Genomic DNA, 26,796 nt, shown 5'->3' with positions numbered 1-26,796 from the left:
CCATGCATCGGATAAGATTACATTGAAAAAACCTAACAGCTCTATAAGGTGCATGACTAGATCTGAAAGACATTGCACCACAAGTTTCTGTTTGCATGAGGACTGGTAATGAATCGATCTTGCCTCACACAGATTGTCGTATGCGGGGGTAAAGTTGTGATGATATTGAAGGGAACTGATAGAAACTGATGATGGCGAAGGGAGCCAGGACTAATCTATAAGGTTTCTACTTCCTTGGACTGACCTTCTCCATATAATAGCCGCTGATTTAAGGTATTAAACATTCCCACGAATGAGTACCCCAATCAAGTACATGAATATAAAGGTATATTATATATACCTTTTTTTTGTTTATACAAACCTGAAGGTGTTATACTCACATCCATGTATCTCCTCTGCACTTAAAAGTACCCTCCTTCAATTAACGACTTTTATACGCAGATGTGTACAGTACCAGGCCCAGAGACTCAGCAGCAAAGAATTCCTTGATCCGTTGACGAGCCCTCTTATGCTTTATGCCATTGATTCTCCAGTCATCAGCCCTGGCATGACTCTCATTCCACAGGTAATGTTATAAAAATTTGGTGGCGAAACTTAAAATTGCCTTTCTTCCCCTACTTGCAATAGACGTTCTCTCTGAAATTTAAAAATGATATAGCCATTAGCGTTAATAGGCCCAGTACAAGGCCTTCCTATCCTGGTTCAAAACACTCAATTATTCGAGTTGCTTTTTGTATAGAGCTCAATCATCCTTGGATTTCAACCGTTTACAATATCACTTGAAGCTACACTTGTTGCTTCTCGTCAATCTGTTTTTGTGGAATGGGAAATTATAAGCTTTTTATTTTTTTTATTTATTTTCACTATGATGCAAGATTTTAAGGATATATTTTGGTTGGAATAAATTACAAGTGTTTTTTTTTTTTTTTTTTTTTTTTTTCTTTCTTCTTGAGGACTTATGCAGCTACACGTTTTGCAGTGTTGTTGGCCTGAGGACGCTTCGCCACGGCATTGAGCTTGTTCTTTGGTAGCGCTAATTGCTCAAGTCTCTGCAATCTTGCAACCTGCTGTTGTTTAGTGAGGGAAGTAGGGGCCGGGGGTGAGGTAGACAATAGGGATACAACTGCCGAAACAGAGCTAGCGGGGCTGGTGGTGGTGGAAGATATAGGGGATCCAAAATATGAGCCCGAACTATTGTTGGCAGTGGTCTCGGTCGTGGGTGAGTTGGATGCGGACGAAGAGACGGAGGCTGGAGTCATTGAGAGCGAAAACGCCGATGACTTTGCTTCCACAGAATCATTCGAGCCCAAAGATTCAGTCGATACATCAGAGATACCTCGTTGATGCGAAAGAAGATATGATTTAAGGGACGAGAAATCGTCGCTCAATCCTAATTTTAACTTTTGCTCCTTGTTCTTATTCTTGACTGGATCCAACAGTTGCGATTCATGAATCGACAATGTAGAGAGACTGTCTGGCATCGATGAAGGTTGTGGTGGGGATATTTTGGATTTATTGGTCTTTAATGACGGCCCAGAGGGTGAAGAGACTAAGTGTGTAGAAGTAAGCGAACTCTTTGAAGTTTTCTGAGGACGTGATACTTGAGTTGGAGTAGTTGGTACAGGGATAGGTGAAAAAGATCTGCCCATGATTTGGATAGCTTGACCCTTGGTTGGAGCAACAATCTTCGGAGTGAACTTTGCGAACACGGTCTTATTGACATGTCGTTTTGAAACTTCGGACTGAAGAGTTTCGATATACGGGACGCCATCATACATGAACTGCTCTCCATTTTCTAATCGGTCATAAAAATCAAAAAAAAAAAAAAAAAAAAAAAAAAAGAGATAGTCAGAACGACAAAACAAAGACATGGCTTGAGGTACCGCAGGATAAATGCAAACCTTTTGTTTCTTGAGTCTTTAAAAGTTCGCTTACCGGTTTCAAACTGCTTGATAGCTGCTATCAACGACTCCTCAAGTTTCAATAGCGTTGGATAGGCACGTCGTCTAAATTTTTCTTCATCGACTAATCGGAATGACGGTTGGAATAAGCGCTTGGGATCACTGGCGGTCTGCTCAAATGATATCATTCGCTATGGTTACAAGAGAGAAGACAAGAGCAATCAGCATGTTACTTGACCAACAATTTACATGTTACAAAATCAATTTTGTAATACCCTAGAATGCCTGTCTTACCTTTATGTGGTTGCTTCGTATCATCATTAGTTTGTAGACTGCCTTAGATTTTGAGAACCTCGTCCGACATTTTTCAATCTCTGACTGGATCGTTTTCACTTTCTCAATGAATGTAGTGCCTATATTATATACTTAATATTAATAATACATAACAAAAAAAAAAAAAAAAAAAAAAAAAAGAAAAGAGAAAACGAGACTGTTTGTATCACTAACCGTCTTGATCAACCTGAGCCTTAAATGCCTGTCGCTCCTGGTCACTGATAAGGCATGCATCCCAAACAATTGTCAATACTTCCCAACATTCTCCAGATAAATACAGTTTACGTGCATTCAATTCCAATTGCAGTCCTTTGAGTTCTCTTCCGAGCTACAAACGCGCAAAAACAAAATAAAATGAAATAAAATAAAACAAAGAGCCATTTTTAGTTAAGGCATCAAGCATGGGCTTGCTCATATGCAGCAGAAAGTAGTAACAATAATGGCCTCACTCAAAGAGTGGGGCTTTCTTTTTTTTTTTTTTTTGGTTTTTTTTTCTTCTCATTACCTCTGCGGCATACTTGACAGTGGCTTCATTCCTAAATACCACTCTTTTTTCTTCTGGTATTCTGAGATCTTGATAAATCAAACTAAGGATGTGTTCCATTGCTCTGATCCTTGCTTGTCGGGTATAGTAGCTTTGATCCAGATTCGCCAACTTTGTGGAGAGACTCGCCAGACATTCCTGTGATAGACACAACGGAGCCTCAATGCGGACAAATGAAAATTCCATAGTTTCATCATGGAGCTCAGCCAGCTCAAAGAGTTTACTGAGAGCATGGTCGTAATTATCGATAGGAAAGTAGGCACATTGATCCCATCGTACACGTAGCATGCCCACCATGGACTGAAACCGTTGCATTCGTTCCATCTATCAATACAAAAGCACGAATAAAAGTTAAATTAATCAACATTGAATGCTCTTGGGCTTTTTTTTTTTTTTTGTAAATAATCACAGTTATTGACTTGGAAGAGACTTGAGGGCCTTACCCATTCTTTTTCCAGTGTACGATAAGTCCTCTCAAGCTAATGATAGCACGTAGCAAGCAACAATATGATGAGACGTTAGAGAGTCCTTTTCTTTTATTTTTTTATTTTATTTTTATTTCTTCTTTTTCGTTATTCCTGCAAAAGGCTTATTACCTGCAACACACGTGCCCTTGACATGGAAGGCATATCTGTCTATCAAAAAATAGAATGCATAGAACCAAATTTGCATTAGATAAATGCATGAGAGGAAGATGAGAGGGGGAAGAAAGGCTCAGGCACAGCACATGGATACGAAAATAGTCTTCGATCATGTAATATTTAAAACTTTGCATTAGAGAGCAATTGTCATTAGAAATTTTAATACCTTGAGATACCGTTCGGGTGGCTCGCAAATATTCTCTGCGATCGTGATGATCCTAGAAACCCAACGCTCAATCCTTACTTTGCGTCTTAGGATATCCTATTGATAAAAGCGAAATTGGCCCACATAAGCATTGATACATTCAATATCGAGATCATAAGCTCACTCTAGTCTCTGATCTCTGGCATGATGCTCATGGCTACAATTGCTTTCTTTGACTAACTGTCGTTTTTACTATTTAAAGAGGGAAAAAAAAAAAGTGCGTAGTTACCTGGTAGAGATCGTCACATGCTCGATGCAAAGTTCGCCGTGTTGTGAGAGTGATAGGTGTGGTTATTGGAAAGACCAACAGATGCGTAACATTTGCAGGATCTAATCCAAGCTGACAGCAATGATCAACCAGCCTTGTCTTTTTTTTGTATGTAAATGTTTGATTCAAAACCGCAGCAGATATCGCGTTAGGGGGTGGGGAAATTCAAGGGCGAAGCAATGCAAAATGATGACAATTTTTTTTTTCTGTTTTTACTTTAGGGACGGTGGCAACACACAGTCAAGACTAATAAAGAAGAATTGGAATCACCTACCATTAAATCCTCAATCTCCGCAGCAAGTAAAATATGATCCTTCCTGGCCTCCTTGACATAGCGATCCAGATCAGCCAACACTTGCTAGATGAAATAATGCCGATTGGCCAGACAATAAAATCCCATGGACAGTCCAGGATAGCAAAAAAAGAGCACCATAAAAAGTTGAGCATACGGTTAACACGCAAAAAAAAAAAAAAAAAAAAAAAAAAGAAAAGTATATGGCAGGAGAGAGCAATTAGCGATTAGAGTAAGTTGTCGGCTGTCAGTCAATAACGGCGTATGTGAACAGGACAAAGTGGAATCGATCGAAAGACAAAGAGTTATAAGAACATTCACTCTCTCTTTTCTTTTATCTCTTTTACTGCCCAATTATTTTCAACAGATGTTCCAGTCATTACCCAGATTGCAGCGTCCTGACCTAAGTCCTGATCTTTTGGAGGTTCAGGGCTATGACATAAGGTCCCAGCAGAAGTATGCATAGCAGCCAATGTTCCAGCTGATGAACTGCTGGTTGTGCTTACAATTGTTGAACTTGTGGTGGATACTGTTGTAAGAGGCAAAAGTGTTTTTGCAGCGGGTACTGTAGTGGTAGTTACAGCATTGACTGCAGTAGGTTTTGCAGCCTCTACAAATGCTGTACAACTGTAAATGCTATTATTATTGTTGCTGTTGTTTTCGTTGTCAATGCTTTTATTATTATTACCCTGTGCCCAATGACAATGCGAATCAATGCCCATTAATGTAAGAGTGTTGTCGCATGAATCGTCAGAAGTCATTGGGAGGAGTGTCAATGAATGAGCACTCAGGTCAGGTAACAATAAATTCGCAGTAGTGGTTGTAGCAGGAACAGTGAGTAGCCAGTTTAGAATAAAGTCTCTGTAGTGTGGCAAAACCAATAGAGTGAAATAAACGATAAAAGGATCAATTCACTTTGCAAAAAAGAAGAAAAGAAGAGTAAGAGGAGAATTAAGAAGAAGGTAGAAGGTAGAAGGAAGGAAGAAGGAAGAAGGAAGAAGGAGAGTGAGAAGTAAAAGAAGTGAGTGAGGAGGTGTGAGAGAAGAAAGGTGTAAGAGAAGGTGTGAGAGGAGAATGTTTAAAACCTTTGAAGTTTAGAATTTGAATGAGGAGACCAAAGACGTTGAGATTTGTAAAAAGACAGAAGCAAAAGGCAAAATAGCTAAATCATGTGACTTACACCATGCTCCAATGTCGAAAAAACACTTCTTCGCTTTGCCTCCTTCTCCCTCACTTTTCCCTCTTCTTTCTCCTTGAACATCATTCCTATCATCGCTATTTTTGTTAGCCTTGACCCTTCCTCTGGCTCCCTCTAGTCGAAGCAAAGAAGCGCATACAGAAATTTAAATTTCAGTACAATTAAGCATGGGTGGAGCCATCAGCTGTCTCGCACTACCCGCCTTGAGTAGTCTTGGCTCCATCCTCGTCTCTTGTTTCTCCGCTGCAGCATGCTCGCTTACTTGTCAATCGTGCAATTACAATAACTCTATCGCCACTCGTGTCGGATATGCAGTAATGCAGCCCATACGTCAATCCTCTTTTTTCGTTTGTTGATCTCATATCCAACAGCCTTTGCTGCTTTTCTGACATGAGAAGAAACCACATCGTCAATTTTTTTTTTTTTTTTTTTGCTATTAACCATCGATCCCCTTATCTTCTCTACGCCCCTATTATTTATACTACATCAATATGATCAAGATAATTATGCTATTCAACTCCTTGGTACGGTATTGATTACATTCTGGAAGAAAAAAAATCCCATCAATTATATCCTATTCATCTTCTTAACGCCAATATATCTCGTATTGAGTCTTATAGCTAGCTTGGGCTTTGCTACATGATTGGGTTTCTAAACAGCTCGAAAACATCACTTATGGATATCTCAAGTTAAACTGCGCGGACAATTCTTGTTACGGAGTGTTTGGGGTAGAGTGAGCTCTAGTAGATTTGCAGCACAGATTGTTACAACAACAATGAGATCCCTTTTCCTCGCGACTCCTCTTTCCTCTCTCTTTACTTTATCCTTTATTGTGTTTTGACTAACAGACAAATTGTCTGAAATATATCTCTCATTCTGGCCTTTTATATGTCCGCTTCCTTTTATGGTGCAAATCAGGTTCAGCGCACTGGATTTGGCCTTGCACTCTTTCATTTCATCCTTGGAGCTCTGTTAATCGGTGTGCACGATTCACGGTCAAAAAGAGCAGCGATTCAGAATGAATAAAAAAAGAAAAAAAAGAAAAATGGAAAAAAAGAAAAGGAAATTATGCTTTTTTGTTTTGGTAAGTGCCACCAACTTTTTTTTTTTTTTTTTTTTTTTTTATAATAGATGGTGGGGACCAAAATTACTTACCTGGATGGCTCTGGTGGTAGCATCTTTTTTTATTCCAGTACGGTTTTTCGTTTTTTACGGCAACTATGTTGCATTGATAGGAGCTGGTGTTTTCATTCTCTTTGGACTCATTCTCTTGGTCGACCTTGCACATACCTGGAGTGAGACTTGTGTGGATAAATGGGAACAGAGTGATAGCAACATATGGCGGTTTATCCTCGTAGGATCCACGTTGGTCATGTTTCTCGGCTTCTTGGTTCTCACGGAGATCACATATAATTATTTTGCAGGCAAAGGTTGCGGAATGAATACTTTTTGGATAACATTCAATCTGATCCTTGGTATCATTGTCACGATCTTGAGTATTTTGCCTGCTATCCAGGATGCGAACCCACGATCAGGGTTAACACAGTCGTCTATGGTCGTAATATACTGCGCTTACTTAGTATTGAGCGGCGTGGCGAATGAACCGGATGAGGATACCAATTGTAATCCTTGGAATAAAGCGAGAGGGACAAGGACCACGTCAGTTGTCCTCGATGCTGTCTTTACTTTCCTTGCCGTAGCCTATTCAACCTCAAGGGCAGCAACACAGAGCGGAAAGGCCACGATTGATAATGGCGACTATGCACCTCTCAAAGCGGATTCAACGGCACAGCAATCCGATGCTATTCTGGCGGCTGTTGAAAGAGGGTACATCTTGATTCTCAGTGACTTTGAGTCCAACAAACTATGGTATTAAACTCTTTGAACATTTTTTTTTTTTCCTCCCCTAACGTTGTGATATAGAGCGCTTCCAGTGTCTGCGTTGGATGATATTGATGAAGAAGATGATACGGAATACGACGCCAAGGACGATGAGAAGAATGGATGTCAATATAACTATAGTTTTTTCCACATTGTGTTTGCATTAGCAGCCATGTACATCTCAATGGTGCTGACGAACTGGAACACATTCGAAGAGGTAGATAGGAATGGAAATAACCTTATCTTGATTGACCAGAGCCGGCCTGCAGTCTGGGTTAAGGTGGTCTCGTCTTGGATCTGCTATAGTCTCTATGCATTTTCACTTCTTGCACCCGTTCTTTTTCCTAATTGATTTCTTGATTACTAGTGGTATAAAAACAGAATCTGTATTACAACAGCAAAAAGCTCAACGAATTTGATAAGCTGCTTTGAGAAAGAAAGGATATCATGAAAGCTCCGAAGACTGATCTTTGTTCCACTATTCCAAAATCTGAAGATGTAAAAGCAGATTGTGGAAAATGATCGGTTGAATGTCACAGACACTTTGTGAAACATTTAATAAAGGCTCTCGGGTCTAAATACAGAGATATAGACTGATGGAAAAACTGAAGTCTGGTACCCATGCCTATTGATATTTTTTTCCCTTATAAAACTATATCCTACGGCGTCTTCCGCCACCGCCGCCACCTCCGCTATTGCGGTCACCACCTCCTCCACCATTGCGATCGCTGCTACCACCTCCACCACCTGAAGAACCACCTTGTCGGCTACGACCACTCGAGTTCCCGCCACCACCATTATTGCTGTTGTTGTTATTATTGCCATTACCACCACTACTTCCACGACCATGTCCAATGTTAGTAGCACCGTCTCTTGATCGAGATGATTCACTTCTGTGACTACCAAATAAAAAAGGCGCATGAAACATGTCGTTAAACTATCTGATAGACTTCCATAAACATTTATCAGAATCCTCAAACGCTTGTATATATTGTAATATGCAGACACTTACTCTCGCTCAGAACCTCTTGAAGATGAAGACGATGCTGCATTCTCATTGTTGCTAGATCGTGCACGAAGAGAACTCGTAGTGAGACCCATCTCTAATATAGACTTGGATGCTGATTCATTATCCTTACGTGGGCTTGCTGTGGGTGAATCTGCAGAACTGCTTGGGAAAGGTGAACTAAGTGGGCTATCACCATCCGTCGGTCTGTTCAACTTGATGCGCTTAGATCCTGATGTAGGCGAAGGCATGACGATGGAGGTCCTTGTACTTCCAGAAGACTGACATAATAAGAGCGAGTTTGAACAATTGAGGAAAAAAATTCTTTAAGCTAAAAAAAACTTTTCAAGACAGGTATAAATGCAGATTAAAATAATAAAAGCAAACCTACGTTGGAATTTACAGGGGCTGATGGTGAAGAAGATGACGACGGTGGTGGCATAGCAATTGCATCGACAACTGGAGAAGAATCTTTTGAGCGTTCATTGAGAAGTGGCTCCCGGTCTATATTGATAAGGAGAAAACATAAGAGTAAAGGTTTTAAGCATCATGACTAAGGCTTGAATCAGAAACCGTCAGGGGCTAGAGCCAGGCAAAGATTAACACATACTATCATCTGGCTCGATCTGTCGCTTGCGACGCGAACCTGAGCTTCCTGTATTCGAATCCTTTATATATATACATATATAGAAATAAAAGAAATATTAATTTGAAACCCACTTTGCATGCCATTGCTATCATCCTCCCGGAAAAAAATGCATTTCTTACCTGCCGCGACGAGTCCGTAACTGAGCCTTCGCGCCGACGCTTTGAATCTTTTTCTCTCTCTAGACTACTATTTCTACTCTCTCTGCCGCGCTTGTGGTCTCTTGAATCGGAATGACGATCGGACCGGCTCTGAGGGTCCCTAGAAGATCTGCGACTTTCAGCTATGTTGGGAAAGTAGAGAAAGACGACGTATATACCCATATTAATTCATAATTACCAATAAATTAAGGCTCAAACATGTTGTTCGCCTTGTTGAAAAGCGTCCTACATTCTTGAATGGTATCTTGGCGACGGGAGGACCCTCTTCCATCGCGTACTGATGCTGATTGTTCATGTCGTGATGAGGTTGACGAAGAGCCTGTCCGGCTATGTTCTGGTTCATCTCTATTAATACGAGCAGGCGCCTGATGATCTCGAGAGCCACTACTTTGTGACCCAGAGTCTCTTGTGTCTCGGTCACGAGCGTCGCTCCTTGATTTGTCGTCTCCTCGTCTCGAGGGTGAAGCTTTGTTACGGCTGCTCTGAAAATCATCATTTCTCTCATCTCCCCGTCTAGGCGACGGACCACTGGCTCGATTGTTCTGAAAAGTATCCTCTCGATCTCGGTGTCCTTCTCTGCGGTCTAATGAGCGCCGATCCAGATCACGGGAGCCTTCTTCTAGCCGCCGCCGATCCCGAGCAGATGTAGACATGGGAAATTCAGAGGAGATCTGATCAGTATTCTCTCTTGCCTTTTCTCGCTGGGAACGTTTATCTCTATCGTCAGATCGATCACTGTCGCGGGTGTCTCTAGCTTCACGTCCTGTTCGAGTATCTCTCGGATCAACTGGCTCTCTCGAATCACGTACTTCTCGGCTAGAGCCTGTTCCCGATCGAGGATCACGGCTGTCTCGTGCATCTCGAGCAACCAAATCCCTTGGATCTCGGTCGCGGGGATCTCTAGGAGCAGAATCTCTTAATTCTTTGCGACTTTGTGCAATGTCCCGCGGATCGCGGCGATCGCGAGCTTCTCGCCGATCGCGAGAGTCACGTACATCTGACGATCCGGTATCCCGCGTATCCCGATAAGGATTGTTTTCCCGAGTAGAATCCCTTCCTATGTCTCTGGATATCTCTCTAGGACCATCTTTAGGCACTTCTCTAAATCCATCTCTGCCTGACTCTCTACCTGTTTCTGATCTCATAATATTGAGAGGGTGTGGGATATCTCTTGGCATATCCCTGGTGTCTCTAATATCCCTAGTGTCTCTAGTGTCTCTAGTGTCTCTAGTATCCCTGGTATCCCTAGTATCCCCTCTAGTATCTCTAGTATCTCTAGTATCTCTAGTATCTCTAGTATCCCGAGTATCCCGAGCATCTCTACCCGCGTCCCTGCCTGTATCTCTAGGAGTTTCTTTGCTCGAACCTTCTCTTGCCAAATCTCTGACAGTGTCGTTCGTTGCATCCCGTTGACCTTCTCTAAGACCATCTTTAAGATTCTCTCTGGAAGCGTCTTTGGGAGTATCTCTGTTGGAAGTATCCCGCCTGTTGGAGTCTTTGCTCAGATCTCGGCTCTCCTGGGCGTCCCGACCGCTCGGCCCACCTTTCAATGATATTACAAGCAGCTCAGGTGGATTGTCCGCACGTGGCTGATGAGAGGATGGTGGATCCCTTTCCCTCGATGGATGATCACGTCCATCCCTGTTAGAGACAGAAGAGGAGTTTTCATGCCGGTTTTCATAGGACGGAGTTCCTGGCTTTGGCGGCAAAGGCACAACACTTCTTCGTCCACCGATGGGTGACACAGTGCCACCTACTCGAGAGTCCTTAACAGTTGATACACGGTCACGTGTACTTTGTGAAGCTTTTCCAACATTTGATGCCATGGATCTATTGTTGCTGCCGCTGTTACTGTTATTGTTGGTGTTGGTGTTAGTGTTGATGTTAGTGCTAGTGCTCGCGTTAGCGTTGGTGTTGGTGCCGGCATTGGTGACATTGGCATTGGCATTGGTAGTAGTGGTATTGGTGGTGCTATTTTTTTTTAAAAAAAAAAAAAAAAAAAAAAAAAAAAAAGTAGAGCGATGAGATTCAAAATATAAAGTCTTATACAGCCTGAATAACATGGAAAGCCTGACACACCGATCTCATACCTTCCTTCCTCAATTGCGCTAGCCTTGACAGATGGTTGCTTATTTGACTCAGACTTTGATTGATCAATAGTGGACGATTTGCTGGTACTGGACTGGATATCGCTTTTCTCCTTCGGTTGAACGAGATGGAACTGGCTGACAGGCAACCAGGCCCCAGAATTTTGTCCTTTTTTCAAGACTCCCAGGTAAGATGCTGCCATGAGTTTCAAATCGTCTCTCTTCTCACTCTCAGCAATAGGTTTGAAAATTGACATGAATCGTGTACCGATCGCCACCAACTCTGGGTAGCGCGGAGCAAGTTCTCGAAGCATTAAAATCGTGTTTTTCATACGCATGTATTCTCCGGTTCCAACAGCGGATTGGAAAGTCTATAGCCATTAGGATTTAACAACAATTAAACTATGAGCACAAAGTATACAGTTATCGACTATAGACACTTCATATGTCTCCCATACAGCTAATAGCAATTAGCTGACTTACCTGGAATAACCTGACATGCCATCTAAAGAGGCCATGTCGAAACATTTCAAAGTTAAGCAGGTCCTCTTCACGAATCACGCCGCTGGTACTATGTGGTCCCCATTTTTCTTGGAATCCAGGCAGATTATTACCACGACCCTCTGAGGCATATAATTCTCGGCTTTTATGCCAACGAGCTAGATTACTTAACACCTTGAACAAAAATAAGCCATACGATTTGGCTTCAGACTCGGAGGAGAGAAAAAGGATACGATCGACCTCCAAAAATAACTATTTAATACACATAAAATAAGGTTGACAACATTAGTATATCCAAATATTTGGCTCCTGGAGGGGGAAAAAAAAGAAACTGAAGTCAAACATACTTTATCAAATAGCGTTAATGTCGAAAAATTGATGGTTCCAATTGAATGCATCAGTTGAATGAACGTCGAGCAAAAGATAGCATCCATACTGGACATAACAGCCCTTGGATAGATACAGTGCTGGATGACCTGACCAATGATCTCTTCACGGTCGGCTTCCACTAGTAAGAGAAAAAGAGAAAGAGAAAAGAGAGAGAAAGACAGGCAGCTCAGCATTAACTTATGGAACATAGAAAATGGTGCCTGATTAAATTAATGCAATGGTAGAGGTTTTCCTTACATCCTTTAAACCAGTGGTCTTTCTCGCGCTTCAAACGCTCCATGATCACCTTATGGTGAGCTAAATGGCGGTCCATCTCAAGCTGCAATTTTGATGCTGTATTTGCCAAACGGTCTCGATCTCTGCCCCTCTTGGCTTGCACACTAGAGCTATATGTTGCTCTATCATTATCCATGACGCTGATAGATTGTTTTAACCTGTTAATTTCAGAGCGATATTCCTGGACAGGAACATAGATATCATACATAGTCAACTGCCAGAAGGTAATGTAGAACTGTGGTTTCATAGAGCGCCAAGCTTTAGGTGGGAGAATGGATTTGATCTCTAAAGCTGCAGACCGCAAGCATGGTAACCAAGGCTCCTCATCGGCAACAGTGGTTGATTCGTTTGACTTGTCGCCGTCTATCTCCATGACAGTGGCGTCACTTGAGTTGGGGTTAGGGTTGGAAGTGGACTGCATCACAGTTTGTGCTGTTTGCTCTTGACGTATTAGTTCCTGTAGCTTTGGCCGTACAATATACATAGCAATCGCAGGGTCAATCTTATAGGTTTCACAAAGATCCGTGAGACTGGGAACAAACGTTGGATATGCTCTCTGGAGATTGGACGAGAGAAAGTCTAAAAATTGCAGGAAAGTAAGATGCGCCTGATCGAAAAGGTTGCTCAAGACTTTCAAGTGGGGGATTTCAACTGGTCCGAAGATACATTCCTGTCTCTGTTGAGCAAGTAAAACAACAAATTGAGCAGCAATGTTGTCGCGCACCATGGCCTCCTGTAGTCGATTACAGCTTCTTGCATTTTTTTTCATGACAGTTCCAGTAACGCCTCCAGCAAGTACTTCATTTCTTAACAATTCACCGCCCGCCATCGCAAGATGCTGCTCTTTAGTCAAGTTACTCAAATCTTCTACTCCACCCATCTTTGACAAAAGTTCTCGCAATACCACTAGATCATGAGCATTACGTTGTCGCAACTGATTAACAATGTACTGTAAAATGCCCGTCAGTTCACCCGAGGGATATTTTCGATATAAGTTTCCACAGAACGAGGCCAATGCTAGGATGAAGAAAAATGATCGACAAAGTGAAAAATAAATCAATGTTTATACAATAAGAAACGATTGAGTACAGCAATCAAATATTTAAAAAATCTAGGATCAGGATTGCCAAAAAACTCACTGTTCATCCACTTTGCGATAGAGGTCCCATCCTCCTGGACCTTGCTACGTGTTTTCTTCGATAACGATTCGAGCAATGAATAACCGAGAACATCATGTCCAAAATCAGTCAAATATTTGCAAGCATCTACGAGTGGCTGCACCATGTTGTCATAACCACCTTCCAGTTGCTTGATTGCTGCAGCAAATACAATCAGTGGATTCGAATGGGCATATTTCGCAAACATGCGTCCATACTGTTTCACATCCTCCCTATTAATCCTCCGCATCATATTCTTGGCATCCTTCTCCGTTGAGGCAGTTGTCACAAGAAGTTCCGGATATTGTTTGGCTGCCTCTGACTTCCATTCTCCATACAGAGCAAATCGTGTCTGATAATTTAGTCCCTTTATCACTTGCCATACTTCATGCACAATACCTAGAGAATAAAAAGTTAAAATATTTGTATAGGATTGAATATAACCTCCTTATTATACACCATTATGGCCATTGTCAAAAGGCGAGCTCGTATCGGTTAGTGTTAGCAATATTTTGTAGATGTAGTACGTACCAGGATTGGAGTATGCAAGAGACACTGTCGGCAAAAATAAGGATCTCGTCATGTCGATCCATATGCTTTCAATAGTTTCTTTCTCTGATTTGAGTGTGACTTGCTGAGTATCGTCCTGTCCACCAAGCATAGCAATTTCGCGACGAAGTCGATTAAGAGTTCCAGCTCCAATACGGCACAGTTTGGCCACTAGTTTTAAGTCTCGATGAATGCGAACACCAACAACAGTCAGTATTGGATACACATAGTCAATGATGTCCTGCACCGACTGGCACAATATAAGGCTGTCTCTCCATCCTTGATAAAAGTATTCGTAACGTTCAGTTCCTGTAGAAAGTGGAAGCCATGGATTCAATGTGCGTACAGTTTTAACCTCCTGTCCCTCTGGAGTAATAGGATAGCGGTAAGTGAAATCTTTGCGCTTCATTAATTGCGGATGGCACGTGGTTGGTGAGAAGGTTGAATATACAGGATCGATCATCTCGTGGATAAGGCGACAGATCAAATCAGCTGTTTCAGGATGAGAAGCTGTAAGGTTAGGAACCCTTGCAAGAATAAACATTGCGTGATCCAGATCTCCTATAGATAAAAGCGCATTCAAGACTCCAATTTTTTGATTAGGAAGTGGTAACTCAGGAATGGCCTCTGGTAGTGACTCCTCTACCACTTTATCATTCTTATTTTCAGATGCTGTAGTTGATCCAGTCACCGTGTCATCCTCTAATGCGCCAGCCATCTAGATCACAGAAAAATCATCGTAGTTAATTATTTATATGGTTCTCCAATGTCGCATTACAATTAGCATGATCCGCCTCGAGACTTACCGCAAGTGGGTTGCTTTTATATTCCTGGGCTTTGGATTTCATACTTTCTATGAATTTCTTGTAGTCTTGGACCATCTCATCATCAGTTGGAGAGAGCTACAGGCAATGCAATAAAGATGTTAGCATGGCTTTAAAAAAAAAAAAAAAAAAAAAAAACTATTCAAAATCAAGAGATTCTTAATTTACGTGGTGATAAAGATCATCTAAACTCATGATGGAGTGCTTGGTCAATAAGGCCGAGATTGTATACAGTTCGATTGGGGATTTATGGCGGTTTTCAGGACGCTAGATTATCAAATGATATTAAGGGAAGATGATGTTAATATTGGTATGGAGTTACCCATGCATTGAAATAATAGTTTTGCTCATTGATGCACTGACTTACCTGCAAATCCTGAAACATGAATCCAAGAATTTGAGCACAAGCTTTGTTTTTGAATGCTGGCAGGTCACCTGTCGTTTGGAGACACCATGGTGATATCAGCAGAAACTCAATAAAAAAATGATGGTGCGTGATGATATTTGCAGAAAAGACGTCCAGAACGATGGAAAGGACGCGGTTTGGGTCAAGATCGAAGTAACCTAGGATAATATGATAAAATTAAAATTAAAATCTCATTGGCCTTAGTCAAAGCATTCAAACAAGGATGTTCTTTTTATTTAATATTATTATTATTTTACTTACCAATAAGATGGATCACATTGCTAAGAACTGACTTAGCCCTAGAAGTGATTTGACCGACATTATCGCTGTCAGCTGTACCACTCGCAAGTTCCGTTATTAGTTTCGAATAGCCTTCGGACTCTTCTCTTAAGAGATTGAACTTGTGCTGCTTGTATCTAGAATTATGGAGGGAGATCCCCAATAGATGATGAGAAAGAAAATCGAGTTTGTGATATGAGATACTTTTGTCCTGTATTGTAAAGACGTTCAAGTAGAAAAGGATGTCAAATGATTCTCGACTCGAAAAACCATGACAACGCTTTTCCAAGGGGATTTCATAATCATTGCTTATGCGAAGGTTATGACAGTATTATACTATGGTGCCAGCACCGTAGCACTGACTTACAGTTGAGTTGTATTGATACGGATGATACGCTTTTTGTAGAGTTCAATATTTGAGATGACGCCGGTTTTTTCCAAGAAAGATAGCTCCCAGCGCTCCTTCATGAGACGTTCTGGAATGAATTTTTGGGCCTACATAAAACAAGTAGCAGTCATAAGGTATGAGATGAGTCTGTATAGACATTGCAGAGTTATACTTAAATGCCAATATTCTATTGCATGATGCACAACGTATACATTATCTGAGTCTGTAAGGACGCTTAGATCATGGGGTTTTGCCACTTACAATTAACATTTTGGCGACCTGAACGAGCCTTTCTGACTTTTTCTCTTGGATCTTTGGGTTATGTGCATAAATATCAAGCTCAACCTCCATGAACCAGAAGAGATCAACGATGATGCTAACTACATTCCCTGATGTTGATTCTGAAGGTTTGGTGGCAAGCTGACGAAGAAAAGCTGCAACCTTATCAGCCGGGAGGGTATTACTAACAGCCTCAAGTAATACAAGCTGAATGACTGTCGTGATCGGATGTGGCAAGATGTCGTTGGGAGCACTAAGTAGCCCGGCAGAGTAAGACATTCTATGGTCGATCCAACAAATAGTTTGAGATCGTACGTTAGTTTGCTTAATATTAAAAATTATGAATATTATTGAATATGACGAAACTAATGCTGCGTATGATGGCGACATGAATCCATTAACGTACAGATCCTCATAAGATCCCGTTTCTTTCCATCGAGCTATATGCCCCTCTTCGACGACTGGATACAAAGCATCGAGAGACACTGGGGAAAGCCCAAGTTCCATCTGAGTATACAATAAATGATTAGAATCGAGTTTGGAAAGAAAAAAAGTGGCAACAGAGAGACGTTTTTTTTATTCAATATTGTGACTGTTAAAGACAGCCACAGCGATTTTCTGCTGATACCCAAATGTTAAGTAATCGTATATGAGCTAAAACTAAAAGTGCTCCCATGCCAAGTTTGGTGAAGGCGCTGTCGTTGGCTTGGCCGAACCAATGTTCTGGTTTAGTTTACATATCTCAGAGACCAAGTATCAGCCGGAGCAAATAAGTACACTATGATTAGGATATAAAATATCGAGAATATTTTAATTTGTTTTTTGCTTGCTTTGCTTGTTTCGTTGCCGGTTCGCCAACGCGATAAGATGGAATAAACAGGGGTAGCCAAAGAGGGAAATCAAGATGAACCACTGAATAATGTCAAGTAAACTGAAGAAGCCATTGCCCACGATTACAGTGAAATAGAGTGAGACTAGTGATTCAAAACAGTGCAATCCCGTGATCAACAACACTAAGCGATGAATCCAAGCAGCACCAACAGTCTTTAAAATCCATTGTAAGAAAGAATTTGTTGTATTGGGGTAAAATTCAAGATAGAATGCTGTCAATCCTCCTATAAGGAGCAGCGTTGACAGCAGATTGCCTTCCGGAAGTGTTGCTGATGGGCTATCAGGCATCAATCCCTAAATAAAGATTAATAAATGGGTGGATGACCGATTTAGTTTGGAAACAAATCAAGCTCATTGTCAATATAAATACATCGAGTAGTTATCTCTCTCACTTTTCGGCACTTTTATATATTAAACACTGCTGTAGGAATCTTGCCATTATTTCATATAAAGTACCTGATTGCTTGAATCTCTTCCACGTAACGCAATTTCTGCTTCTTTCGCAAGAGTTGTGAGTGTATGTTTGACCTGACCAACAGCGAACATGGATTGGCCAAAGGTGACTCTGACTTCTCTTTCCTCACCACTATCTTCACAAATTATATCGAATCCGTCCTGATCAATACTTGTCATAGTTGCTTTTGTGGCAGTAGGATATTCTCCAAAGTAACGAGCATATGCAAGAACTGTCGTTGGATGTCCATTCATATATTCACATAGCGAATCAGAGTGCTCTGCTATAGGATCCTGAGCGCGACGAGGCATGACTAAATCGTTGAATGACGACAATGAACTAGACTAGAATGCAACAAAGAATGCAAATCTGATGAATCAGATGTAAGCATTTTTCTTTACAAAATCATATTTTAGTTCAATTCAGTCTATGATATTAATAGTAGTTATTTAATAATTATTATAATAATACAATAACACAGATAAAAAAAAAAAAAAAAACGATCGATTGCGTGTGTTTGGCATCTGCATTTTTAAAAAGGAAAAAAAAGGCCTTTCTACATTCCTATTCTACTGAATCCAAATAAATACATCTCCTTCGGCTTTTTGTCTTCTTTATCTTTTTCTTCTTCGACTTCGATTTCTACCGCCTTTGTCTCCTTCCACCTTTTCTACTTCTTCGTCTTCGTCTTTTTTTCAGCTTGTTACTCTACTGGTCTTGATCCATCGATATCTATTCCTTTAGGCAAATTCTTTTCTATATATTCTTATTGTTATTTAATTATCATCACCATCGCCGCCATTTCACGCCTTCTCGTCCGTCCCCGATTCCGCTTCCTAATCATGCCCGCGGAATCTCTTCCTCCTGCTCCTGAACTCTTTTCCCGCTGGGGTGCCTTCCAGACATGGTGGGGTCGATCAAATAAGGAACAAGCTCAGATCGCGGAAGCTCGTTTACTCTCTCGACTTCAATTCTTCTCATTTAAAGGTGTCGCCTCCTCTGATGCGGAAAAATCATCTACAGTGGCCCGTGTGGGTCTTGTTCAACTCTCTGGCAAGAACCGCCTCATAAACACACTCATCATCCATCAAAACTCCAATCCTGCTGCTGTTGATACTTCAAATGAAGGAATCGAACGTAAGGACATGGAAACAGACGATCAAGGACGCACTCCTATTGCTCAGACAAATCTTGATATGAAGACAGCCACAGATAAAGATGATACATCCATGATCTCGCCACCCGCACCAGGTGAGCGAGCTATTGTGGTCTGCCATGGCTATGGCGCTGGATTAGGCTTCTTTTTTCGCAACTACCTCAGCTTGAGTCAAATACCCAACTCTAAGGTTTATGCTATTGATTGGTTGGGGATGGGGGGTAGCTCTCGACCCGACTTCAAATTCAAGCACACATCCAAGTCATCGATGAAGGAAGTCGTCAGGAACTCCGAAGACTTTTTCATTGAGGGATTGGAAGAATGGCGACAAATTCAACGAATTGAAAAGATGGTTCTTGTTGGACATTCATTAGGAGGTTATCTCTCGACGGCTTATGCCCTAAAGTATCCCCAGAGAGTTGAAAAGCTAGTTCTTGTCAGTCCAGGTAAGGAGCTGATGATGACCAGATCACGTGAACCCAGGAAACTACACCAATGGTGATTCTAAAATGCCATCACCTATTTTGTCTATTTTGTTTTTGACAGTTGGTATTCCAGAAAATCCGGCAGCACAAAGTGCCCCTCTTCCGAATCCACCCTCGCAGGATGGTACTTCAGAAGAGACAAGTGCCCAGGTTCAGAATGGCCCTAAGGCCGCCTCCTCCGCAACCCCATCAACCACTTGGATACGGAGACTCGCGATGGGAGCGTGGGAGCGCAACATTACCCCACAGTCCATTATGCGCTTTACAGGACCATTTGGCCCTTCACTCGTTGCTGCTTACACGTCTCGCCGGTTTGCGTACCTTGAAGAGGATGAGCAAAGAGACTTGAATAATTACATCTATCATATTTCTTCCAAGAGTGGTAGTGGCGAATATGCACTTGCAACCATCCTAGCGCCAGGTGCATATGCCCGCTGGCCCCTTATGAACCGAATGAAGGACATTAAAATGCCTACAGTCTTTTTATGTATGTTGGTCTTTTTTTTTGCTCATCTCATAATCCTCGATTTTTGAACGACTAATATAAGTGCAACTTATTAACATCGTCTCGATTTTGTAAATGGCTCGATAGACGGAGAAAGCGACTGGATGGACTACAAAGCTGCCGAGAAAGCCAGGAAAACAATGAATGTACCGACTGCTTTAATGAGAATCCCTAATGCAGGCCATCATCTCTATCTCGACAATCCACCGGCTTTTGATAGGGCTATTCTTCAAGTCATTACAAAACCATGGGATCGCACAGCTTAGAATAATGCTCTTAATTTGTTTTGTAGCCTAATCATTTAATAATATTTGTTTTACAGCTTAATCACTTTAACAATAATATTTTTTTTTTAAAAAAAGAAAGCATTTACTTCAATTTATTGGCGTTCATAGCTATCCAGAACGCGCTCTGCATATCTGTCAATTGTCTCTTCAAGCCAGTTAAGATGCCGGAGCTCAGTCCACCAACCCTCTGGAATACCTTTTTCAAGCCCAAAACGTGTCCCCAATAATGAACCTAAAACAGCACCGTTAGTATCAGCATCACCAGCCTCTAAAGTGACCTGCTCCATGATTCCACGGAAGAGACCAGAGGGACCGGTATACTCTTTTGTTCTCGGGGACGGATCCTCACTTCGAGTAGCGCCGTAGTAGGCTATCCCAATGCACTTTAAAGCATATCCCATCGCACTAGAACAACCCAGATTCAATTGTCCCATGTCTCTTGGAAAACAATGTCTTTCCAATTCTTGAGCCCAGACATCTTGTATATTCTCTCCATCATTTTCAGGGACGACATTTGTCTCTTTGATCATAAATATATAATCTCTCAGCACAGACCTAGCCAATGCGCCCATGGCTTCATCTTCACCCACATGATCAATACCCGACCAACCAATATCTGAGCGAAGAATAACTTGTGGACGATCCTTGTTTGTTTGTGATCGGCTTGTAGCGCACGCTCTTTCATTCACATTTCTCTGTCGATTTTGGGCTAACGCATTGTAGTCTTTTGGTTGAAATTGATTTGCTGCCGTCTCATCTTCATAAATGGGATTGATAGAATTACTACCTCCAAGGTCTGTTCCACGTTGCAGATAGGCAAGAAGCCCTTGCCGATATGTTGGGTCCGAGAGTTTAGGATTCCAGGGCGTTAATTTGTCATGTTTAGAGTCGTTACTACTATTTCGAAGAAGGCGTGATATTAGCACGGATGAAAGAAGAGCACTCAGCACAGAGCGCGGGTCTGCATGAGTGACCTTTGCAGCTGCTAGAGCGTTCTCCACGACGCGTGGCTCGTCCCAAAAGGATTCAATGCCTAAAACAGCTGTTCGCATCACGGCGCCATTGGGTGCCAAGTTGCGTCCTGCAGAGTCCCAAACCTTTTTTTTTATCAAAATATCAAACATTAAGTCGTTTGCACATATTGGACAGTGACACGTTTATAAAACCAGAGTAGAATAACAACTACCTCGTAAGCAGCACGATGAGGATTGGAGGTGAACGTTGGGTGTCGCAAGACTTGTCCTACAGTGTAACCAAGTCCACGGCCAGGATCTGTCCCAATCTCAGGAATACCGTATTCGACCCACTCACGCAACGCCTTGGAGAAGTGGATGGGGTGTAATCTACCATCGGCGGTATGTTCCAGAGATTGAAGGATAACAAGCATTTGGTCTGTGTCGTCCGTAAAGTCATTGCTATCAGAGGCGGACCGATGACCATCTATCCAAACAGGATATCTACCATAGTAATCGGAGTAATATGGACAACATGAGTTTTGTGAAAAGAAAAAAAAAAATTGGTTTGTCACCTTACCCTGGTTCTCGACCAAAAGCAATGGGACCATTCCCATAAACACAGGCAGCCTGGTCAGTGGTCATGAATTCAGTTGCCAGGCCATAAGCATCGCCCACTGCGGATCCCAATAGACAACCGCGGATGCGGTCTTTGAGCTGAGATCGAGTCTGGGTTGAAAGTGCAGGCATGGCAGGAAAACCGCAGAAGTGATGAAAATGAAAGTTCTCATTCTTCAATGATTGCATATTTACACCACGTGCAATGTGTGAAGACTCTTCTCTTTGCATTCCATTAGAATAAACCTCGTGTGAACACAATGAACAGAATATGTTTCTTTCCTTCATATTCCTTCACTCACTTATTACCTGTTAAAAATCCTAGCTTAGATAACATTACATCCTTCACTTTCTTTCCCTTTCGCATCTGTTTCCTTGATAAAGACATTTACAAAGTAGCTTCCACTTCTCGATGGCCTCAAAACAACGCAAAAGGAAACATTCTCGCAAGGAGCAATCCATTCGAGACAAGGCTCGCATTCTCATGTCTGATACAACGGTAAAGAGAACAATGCGTTTTCTGTTTTACTCTTTCTTAGAGATCATGTTACTCATTTCTTTACATATGTCAATCAATCCGTTCCCTGCTTGCCCTAGTATGCAGAACCTCTGCGCGAGTACACTAGTTTTCTAGACCACCTCAAAGGCAATGGATATGCTCGAGACGAATTCACACGAATTCCGTTAAACCTCATAGGTTAGCTAGTCATCTGAAACTTTGAATCCATTTATGTTGAGTGCTGTGGTAAACGATTTATTTTCCTAACTTACTTTTTTCGGGAAATAGACCTCGCAGCTGCAATTTTTACTTCCATGATTTCTGGCAGGGAACTTTCTTTATTTGGTGGTCAAATGTACCAAACTTCAGACACTGATAATCAACAATACCAGGAAGACAAAGGGCTGTATACAACTACTATGGATGATGAAAGTGATGCTTTTTACTTTATTCAGCGTATTCTAAAGCGGACACAATTGTCATGCACTACTTTGGTTCTGGCACTCATTTATATTGATCGTTTCAAAGCACGACTGGCACGAGTAATGAAGCGCAGGACGAAACTTGATCAAGGCCCTGATTATGACCACAGCTCCAATTCAAATACCTTTCCTGCTATGATAGAAATCTCCCGAGAAGACAGAGAGGTCGTAATGAGCAGTGTCACATCTTCCTGCTCATCCTCTACAGCAACTTCTCCATCCTCCTCAACATCTATTTTAACGCCGCAGAGCATTGGCAGCAGCAATTCTACTGACGCAAGTGTAGGAACGAACAGTGGCAACGACAGTGGCAACAGTAATAGTACGAAGCAAAAACAAGAGTCTTGGTCAAGTGTTTCGCTGTTTTTGGTCTCTGTCATTTGCGCTGATAAATATCTCTTTGATGCAACATTCTCCAACGCTGAATGGGCCGACTTCTCCCGTGGCCGATATACTACATCGGAATTAAACACTCTGGAACGACGCTTTCTTGGACATCTACAATATAAACTATATGTCAGCGAGCCAGAATTTGATGGTTTTCTCTCGTATCTCGAAGTTATTTTGGCACTAAAGCAAGTCTGGGGCCGTGGATTGATTACATTTTCTTACAGCGATGTCAGAATTCTAACACAACGGCTTATGCCGGCGTATGCGGATCGCCTTCATTTCAAGGCTCTCCAGGGTGATATGATAGCGATTGTGTGGCAAGTTATGGCGACTTTCTCGCGTGTATATCTGACTATTGTTGGAGCAATCCTTGTAGCCTGTGCTGGATACACTGCTATTATGGAGCTCTCACGGCTAGCAAAGCTCAGTGCGTTGAGCCATCCATTGGATTGGCCATATAATCCTCTGCTGACATTACCCTCTCTGGATATAGCGACCTTCCATCAGCCACGGAGCTATGCTGACGAGAGCTCATTTGGCTCTACATTATCCTTATCTAGTGAAACGGAAAGATGTAGCCATAACGATAGGCGGTCAAATGACGATGACATCCACCGCTCAGTGATGGATTGGTTTCTATCGCAACCAGCTGCTGCCCAATACATTACCTGATCTGCAACAAATTGATTTCACGTGGCAATTGTTAGGTTAATCATAAAACAACATAAACAAGATAGAATGTATAACTTGAAAATATTGAAAAAAAAAAAAAAAAAAAAAAAAGTGCGCTTGTACTCCGAACACACTCATTATGGGAGCAAAAGCTAACATACATGCGACATATTTCTTAGAGCATCAGAATCAACTTTTATTACAACGCACGTTTTTCTATATTCCCAACACAACGAACGAAAAGAGAAACAAAGAAATATCACAAAGTTAGTACAAGAAGTGGGACGCCTAAATTAAAAATGCAAAAAACAAAACTAAAAGTATATTTTGAAAACAGAAAAAACTATACCATCATAATACCAGGTCCGGACTGTTCGGTCATCACTAGAGCTCACAAACATGCTCTGCTTCGGTGACCATACGGCGTTATAAACCATTGCCTCATGTCCCTGTAACTTCTGGAGAATGTCGCCAGACTCTTGATCCCAAATGTACACGAGGCCATCCTCGGACCCTCCTACTAACAATGAGTTGTGAGCAAATCCTGCACGGATAAAATTCTTTGACGTATTTTGGTGGCCCTTCAACTTCCGGAGTGGACGTGTCTAATTATAAAGTTATTAGTAAGGATAAAGGAATAAGAACAACAAGGCTAAAACAGATGCAAAATGTCTAGTTTTATGATCTTGTCTTTACCATACGGACATCCCAAAGACGATTAGAGTTATCTTTAGAGCTACTAAGGAGAAGGGTACCATTCGAGTTCATGGCCACTGACGTGACCTCTCCAAGGTGTGATGTGATCGTCTTAATACAAACGCCTGATACCAAGTCCCAGAATTTGATCGTATTATCTTTAGATCCACTAACGATCAGGTTACCAATAGGATTGAGAATGACTTTGGACACAGCAAGTTGGTGCCCACTAAAGGTCTTTATAACCTGTCCAGTCGCCAAGTCATGCAGTCGAACAATCTTGTCGTATCCACCAGATACAACATAGTTCTAAAAGACAGATAAAAGGTGGGTGAGCGACTCTAGCTTTGGCTAGTCTTCAGAATAGGTAACTTGCCAGATAAACATACATATTCATCACTAGCATACATTAGAAGGACCATATTTGACAGTGTATACGTCACCAGAATGGCCAGTCAGAGTAGCACGACAAGATGCTTTAGACCCCTTGATATCCCAGATCTTGACTGTTGAATCACCACTAGCGCTGGCGATGGTTGTACCGGCATCATTAGATGAGACGTCCCATATCCTGGACGAGTGTCCCCCTAGGATATGAAGACAGTTTCCTGTTTCTGTGTCCCAGACGCGTAGAGTATTATCGCTATACCGTATAATCAATTATACATCCCATGAGGCATCAGTAGGATTAATAGAATCAAGCACATTGTACATATACAGGTATCTGATTAATAAAGAGAAAAACGCCTCTATAAATAAAGGATCCCATACCTAGACCCTGAAACGATAGAGCGGCCTTCGATGCCCACAAACTCTGCACATTTTACATTTCCACGGTGGCCCTGCATGATTGTTCTGGTTGCATTTGGGATGACAAAAGGCGAAAAATCTTGAAGGAGTGTTTCAACAATGGGTGAAATCCGTGGGTGATACCGGGAAACTTCGATCTGGTATGCAACGGCTTGACGAAGTAAGTTGAGCAAACGGTTGGGCGGGACATACACTGAGCCTTTTTTTTTTTAAAAAAAAAAAAAAAAAAAAAAAAAAAAAAAGACCACAATAGTTTAGTTATCTAATCACTATTTTGCCATTACTTTATAGTAGAAGTGTATTTTTTTTTTTTAAAAAAAAAAGTGCATACCATCCTTTACAGAGTTTTCGACATCAAGCATGCTCTGGAATTGCTCGACAAGCCTGTCTCTGCCTTGTGCGATACCTTCCCAATTCTTGAAGGATGGTGCATCATGGATAGATTTTGTAGTGAGGAGATAGCAGAGGTCCTTAAATTCGATCGGTGTTTTCTGGTGCTGCTCCAGAGGTTTGAGGCGCTTTTGAAGAAATGTGAACGCCTATATATTTGATAGTGATGCTGTTAGTCGAACATCTAACGATGCTAAGAAAAAAAAAATTATAGAAATATATCCTTAATGCTATTTTTGTTAATGTTAAGACATTAATGAGAGTGTTCTACCTTTTGCATCTCACGATGCTCAATGTATTCAAGGTATTGCTGCTTGTATACCGCAAACAAGAAGCTCTTTTGGTTTTTGAACAGTGGTTTTGAACAGATCTTGTCAACTTCAGCCCATTCTCCATCTAGATAATTTCAAGAAGTAAAAGCAAGGAGTTCGGTAAAAGTTCACGACCACGTATGTAATTCAAACCTTGTAGTCAAAAGTAATCGTTACCAATAATGGCTTTCTTCAAGCGACGCGTCTCGTGTGTGTTTTCCTCCCGCTCATGCCACTTCACATTTGACTCGTCTTGAATCGTCATTTGCGAAGCATAATAGCCTTCATCTGAGAGATACTGCATTATCATGCGGATAATATCCTAAATTTGAGACCCAATGAGCGTTTAACTACTTGATAACTAAAATATAAAGAGCGTTTATTTCTCTCATAAGAAAAAAAAAAAAAAAAAAAAAAAAACTTGCCTCGCGAATATGCGGATCGTCGGCATTAAAGATATCTTCGGTTGGTCGTATCCTGTTAGGGTTCATCCCGACGTGAGTATGTGTAGCTGCCATGGCAGACATGCTGATACCATAAATATATATATAAGCACAGTATTATAACTCAAAGATTCAACTAACATTGCATGACTCCATACATTCATATACGTATCCCTATGCTCATTGCTTAATGAGAAACTTCTTTTAAATGATGCAAGGTATCTTACGTTCTTTTGGTAGCACTTAACTCTCGCTCCCGCCCCAAATTCAGCTGTGCTGTATCTTCGACAAGTTCCCTGTCTGGTAAAGTCATGATGAATGGAAGCTTATAAGAAATGGGAGCAAAAGATGTATCGATGTTTCTAGCCTTTCGAGCTCCTGTTTTTACTCTTCTCCCGGTTCTCTCCTTGTATCTCTCCTTGTTCCCTCGATTGTATCCGGTTTCTCTACAATGGAGCCAACGAAGAGATCGCTTCATTCTGCTCTTCATGTGCTAAGAAGCAGTCACACCTTTTTTTGTAAATTGTGGGCGATTGTCCATG

The 26,796-nt window shown here is 41.5% G+C and overlaps 8 protein-coding genes across 8 annotated transcripts; 3 read left to right on the top strand and 5 right to left on the bottom strand.

The window, feature by feature from the left end:
- Positions 1-956: 956 nt before the first annotated feature.
- On the bottom strand, positions 957-4,945 carry BCR41DRAFT_369875 (microtubule associated protein-domain-containing protein; the record flags this gene model as incomplete). Its single annotated transcript, XM_022026491.1, has 10 exons — positions 957-1,795; positions 1,936-2,092; positions 2,196-2,314; positions 2,409-2,562; positions 2,740-3,102; positions 3,375-3,413; positions 3,586-3,681; positions 4,167-4,250; positions 4,691-4,803; positions 4,873-4,945. The coding sequence occupies 10 exons, from the start codon at positions 4,943-4,945 to the stop codon at positions 957-959; spliced, it is 2,037 nt and encodes a 678-aa protein (XP_021882281.1).
- Positions 4,946-5,549: 604 nt separating this feature from the next.
- BCR41DRAFT_377464 (serine incorporator/TMS membrane protein) lies at positions 5,550-7,615 on the top strand (the record flags this gene model as incomplete). The annotated part of the gene is made up of 6 exons (XM_022027107.1): positions 5,550-5,696; positions 5,883-5,906; positions 6,003-6,110; positions 6,301-6,377; positions 6,514-7,209; positions 7,306-7,615. 6 exons carry the CDS (start codon positions 5,550-5,552, stop codon positions 7,613-7,615), a joined length of 1,362 nt encoding a protein of 453 aa, XP_021882280.1.
- Positions 7,616-7,785: 170 nt separating this feature from the next.
- On the bottom strand, positions 7,786-16,742 carry BCR41DRAFT_351559 (transcription factor/nuclear export subunit protein 2-domain-containing protein). Its single transcript, XM_022023813.1, has 19 exons — positions 16,619-16,742; positions 16,195-16,492; positions 15,913-16,040; positions 15,528-15,682; positions 15,228-15,424; positions 15,029-15,127; positions 14,843-14,938; positions 14,019-14,754; positions 13,470-13,886; positions 12,292-13,347; positions 12,012-12,172; positions 11,647-11,916; positions 11,167-11,534; positions 9,306-11,047; positions 9,038-9,198; positions 8,880-8,937; positions 8,661-8,773; positions 8,276-8,550; positions 7,786-8,162 (listed from the first exon to the last, which is right to left on the bottom strand). The coding sequence occupies exons 1-19, from the start codon at positions 16,717-16,719 to the stop codon at positions 7,916-7,918; spliced, it is 6,678 nt and encodes a 2,225-aa protein (XP_021882279.1). The 5' UTR covers positions 16,720-16,742; the 3' UTR covers positions 7,786-7,915.
- A 38-nt stretch (positions 16,743-16,780) lies between these two features.
- Positions 16,781-18,029, bottom strand: BCR41DRAFT_385755 (hypothetical protein). Its single transcript, XM_022027710.1, has 2 exons — positions 17,560-18,029; positions 16,781-17,397 (listed from the first exon to the last, which is right to left on the bottom strand). The coding sequence occupies exons 1-2, from the start codon at positions 17,866-17,868 to the stop codon at positions 17,023-17,025; spliced, it is 684 nt and encodes a 227-aa protein (XP_021882278.1). The 5' UTR covers positions 17,869-18,029; the 3' UTR covers positions 16,781-17,022.
- A 370-nt stretch (positions 18,030-18,399) lies between these two features.
- BCR41DRAFT_395248 (Alpha/Beta hydrolase protein) lies at positions 18,400-19,969 on the top strand (the record flags this gene model as incomplete). Its single annotated transcript, XM_022028712.1, has 3 exons — positions 18,400-19,159; positions 19,260-19,685; positions 19,791-19,969. The coding sequence occupies 3 exons, from the start codon at positions 18,400-18,402 to the stop codon at positions 19,967-19,969; spliced, it is 1,365 nt and encodes a 454-aa protein (XP_021882277.1).
- A 105-nt stretch (positions 19,970-20,074) lies between these two features.
- On the bottom strand, positions 20,075-21,706 carry BCR41DRAFT_421307 (ADP-ribosylation/Crystallin J1). Its single transcript, XM_022030010.1, has 3 exons — positions 21,524-21,706; positions 21,177-21,447; positions 20,075-21,087 (listed from the first exon to the last, which is right to left on the bottom strand). The coding sequence occupies exons 1-3, from the start codon at positions 21,691-21,693 to the stop codon at positions 20,083-20,085; spliced, it is 1,446 nt and encodes a 481-aa protein (XP_021882276.1). The 5' UTR covers positions 21,694-21,706; the 3' UTR covers positions 20,075-20,082.
- A 68-nt stretch (positions 21,707-21,774) lies between these two features.
- Positions 21,775-23,669, top strand: BCR41DRAFT_421306 (hypothetical protein). The gene is made up of 3 exons (XM_022030009.1): positions 21,775-22,060; positions 22,159-22,258; positions 22,349-23,669. The coding sequence occupies exons 1-3, from the start codon at positions 21,974-21,976 to the stop codon at positions 23,602-23,604; spliced, it is 1,443 nt and encodes a 480-aa protein (XP_021882275.1). The 5' UTR covers positions 21,775-21,973; the 3' UTR covers positions 23,605-23,669.
- Positions 23,670-23,918: 249 nt separating this feature from the next.
- BCR41DRAFT_304265 (WD40-repeat-containing domain protein) lies at positions 23,919-26,338 on the bottom strand (the record flags this gene model as incomplete). Its single annotated transcript, XM_022020756.1, has 9 exons — positions 23,919-24,209; positions 24,301-24,609; positions 24,709-24,943; positions 25,072-25,309; positions 25,442-25,649; positions 25,772-25,896; positions 25,989-26,133; positions 26,163-26,164; positions 26,233-26,338. The coding sequence occupies 9 exons, from the start codon at positions 26,336-26,338 to the stop codon at positions 23,919-23,921; spliced, it is 1,659 nt and encodes a 552-aa protein (XP_021882274.1).
- Between the last annotated feature and the right edge of the window lie 458 nt (positions 26,339-26,796).

Source organism: Lobosporangium transversale, assembly GCF_002105155.1.
Source record: "Lobosporangium transversale strain NRRL 3116 chromosome Unknown BCR41scaffold_14, whole genome shotgun sequence".
Classification (NCBI taxonomy): domain Eukaryota; kingdom Fungi; phylum Mortierellomycota; class Mortierellomycetes; order Mortierellales; family Mortierellaceae; genus Lobosporangium; species Lobosporangium transversale.
This window is presented reverse-complemented; position numbering and strand designations above follow the sequence as displayed.

Bases quoted from the DNA above. Each gene is read 5' to 3' on its own strand.
- BCR41DRAFT_351559 (XM_022023813.1), bottom strand. From the start codon at position 16,719: ATGGAACTTGGGCTTTCCCCAGTGTCTCTCGATGCTTTGTATCCAGTC. The intron at 15,425-15,527 runs GTAAGTAAAATA...ATATTATCCTAG, and splicing joins CAATGTGATCCATCTTATTG to GTTACTTCGATCTTGACCCA. The intron at 8,774-8,879 runs GTATGTGTTAAT...TTATCAATATAG, and splicing joins ACAGATCGAGCCAGATGATA to ACCGGGAGCCACTTCTCAAT.
- BCR41DRAFT_385755 (XM_022027710.1), bottom strand. From the start codon at position 17,868: ATGCCTCGTCGCGCTCAGGATCCTATAGCAGAGCACTCTGATTCGCTA. The intron at 17,398-17,559 runs GTACTTTATATG...ATCTTTATTTAG, and splicing joins GAAGAGATTCAAGCAATCAG to GGATTGATGCCTGATAGCCC.
- BCR41DRAFT_421307 (XM_022030010.1), bottom strand. From the start codon at position 21,693: ATGCCTGCACTTTCAACCCAGACTCGATCTCAGCTCAAAGACCGCATC. The intron at 21,448-21,523 runs GTAAGGTGACAA...TTACTATGGTAG, and splicing joins GCTTTTGGTCGAGAACCAGG to ATATCCTGTTTGGATAGATG. The intron at 21,088-21,176 runs GTAGTTGTTATT...ATAAAAAAAAAG, and splicing joins CTCATCGTGCTGCTTACGAG to GTTTGGGACTCTGCAGGACG.
- BCR41DRAFT_421306 (XM_022030009.1), top strand. From the start codon at position 21,974: ATGGCCTCAAAACAACGCAAAAGGAAACATTCTCGCAAGGAGCAATCC. The intron at 22,061-22,158 runs GTAAAGAGAACA...TGCTTGCCCTAG, and splicing joins TTCTCATGTCTGATACAACG to TATGCAGAACCTCTGCGCGA. The intron at 22,259-22,348 runs GTTAGCTAGTCA...TTCGGGAAATAG, and splicing joins AATTCCGTTAAACCTCATAG to ACCTCGCAGCTGCAATTTTT.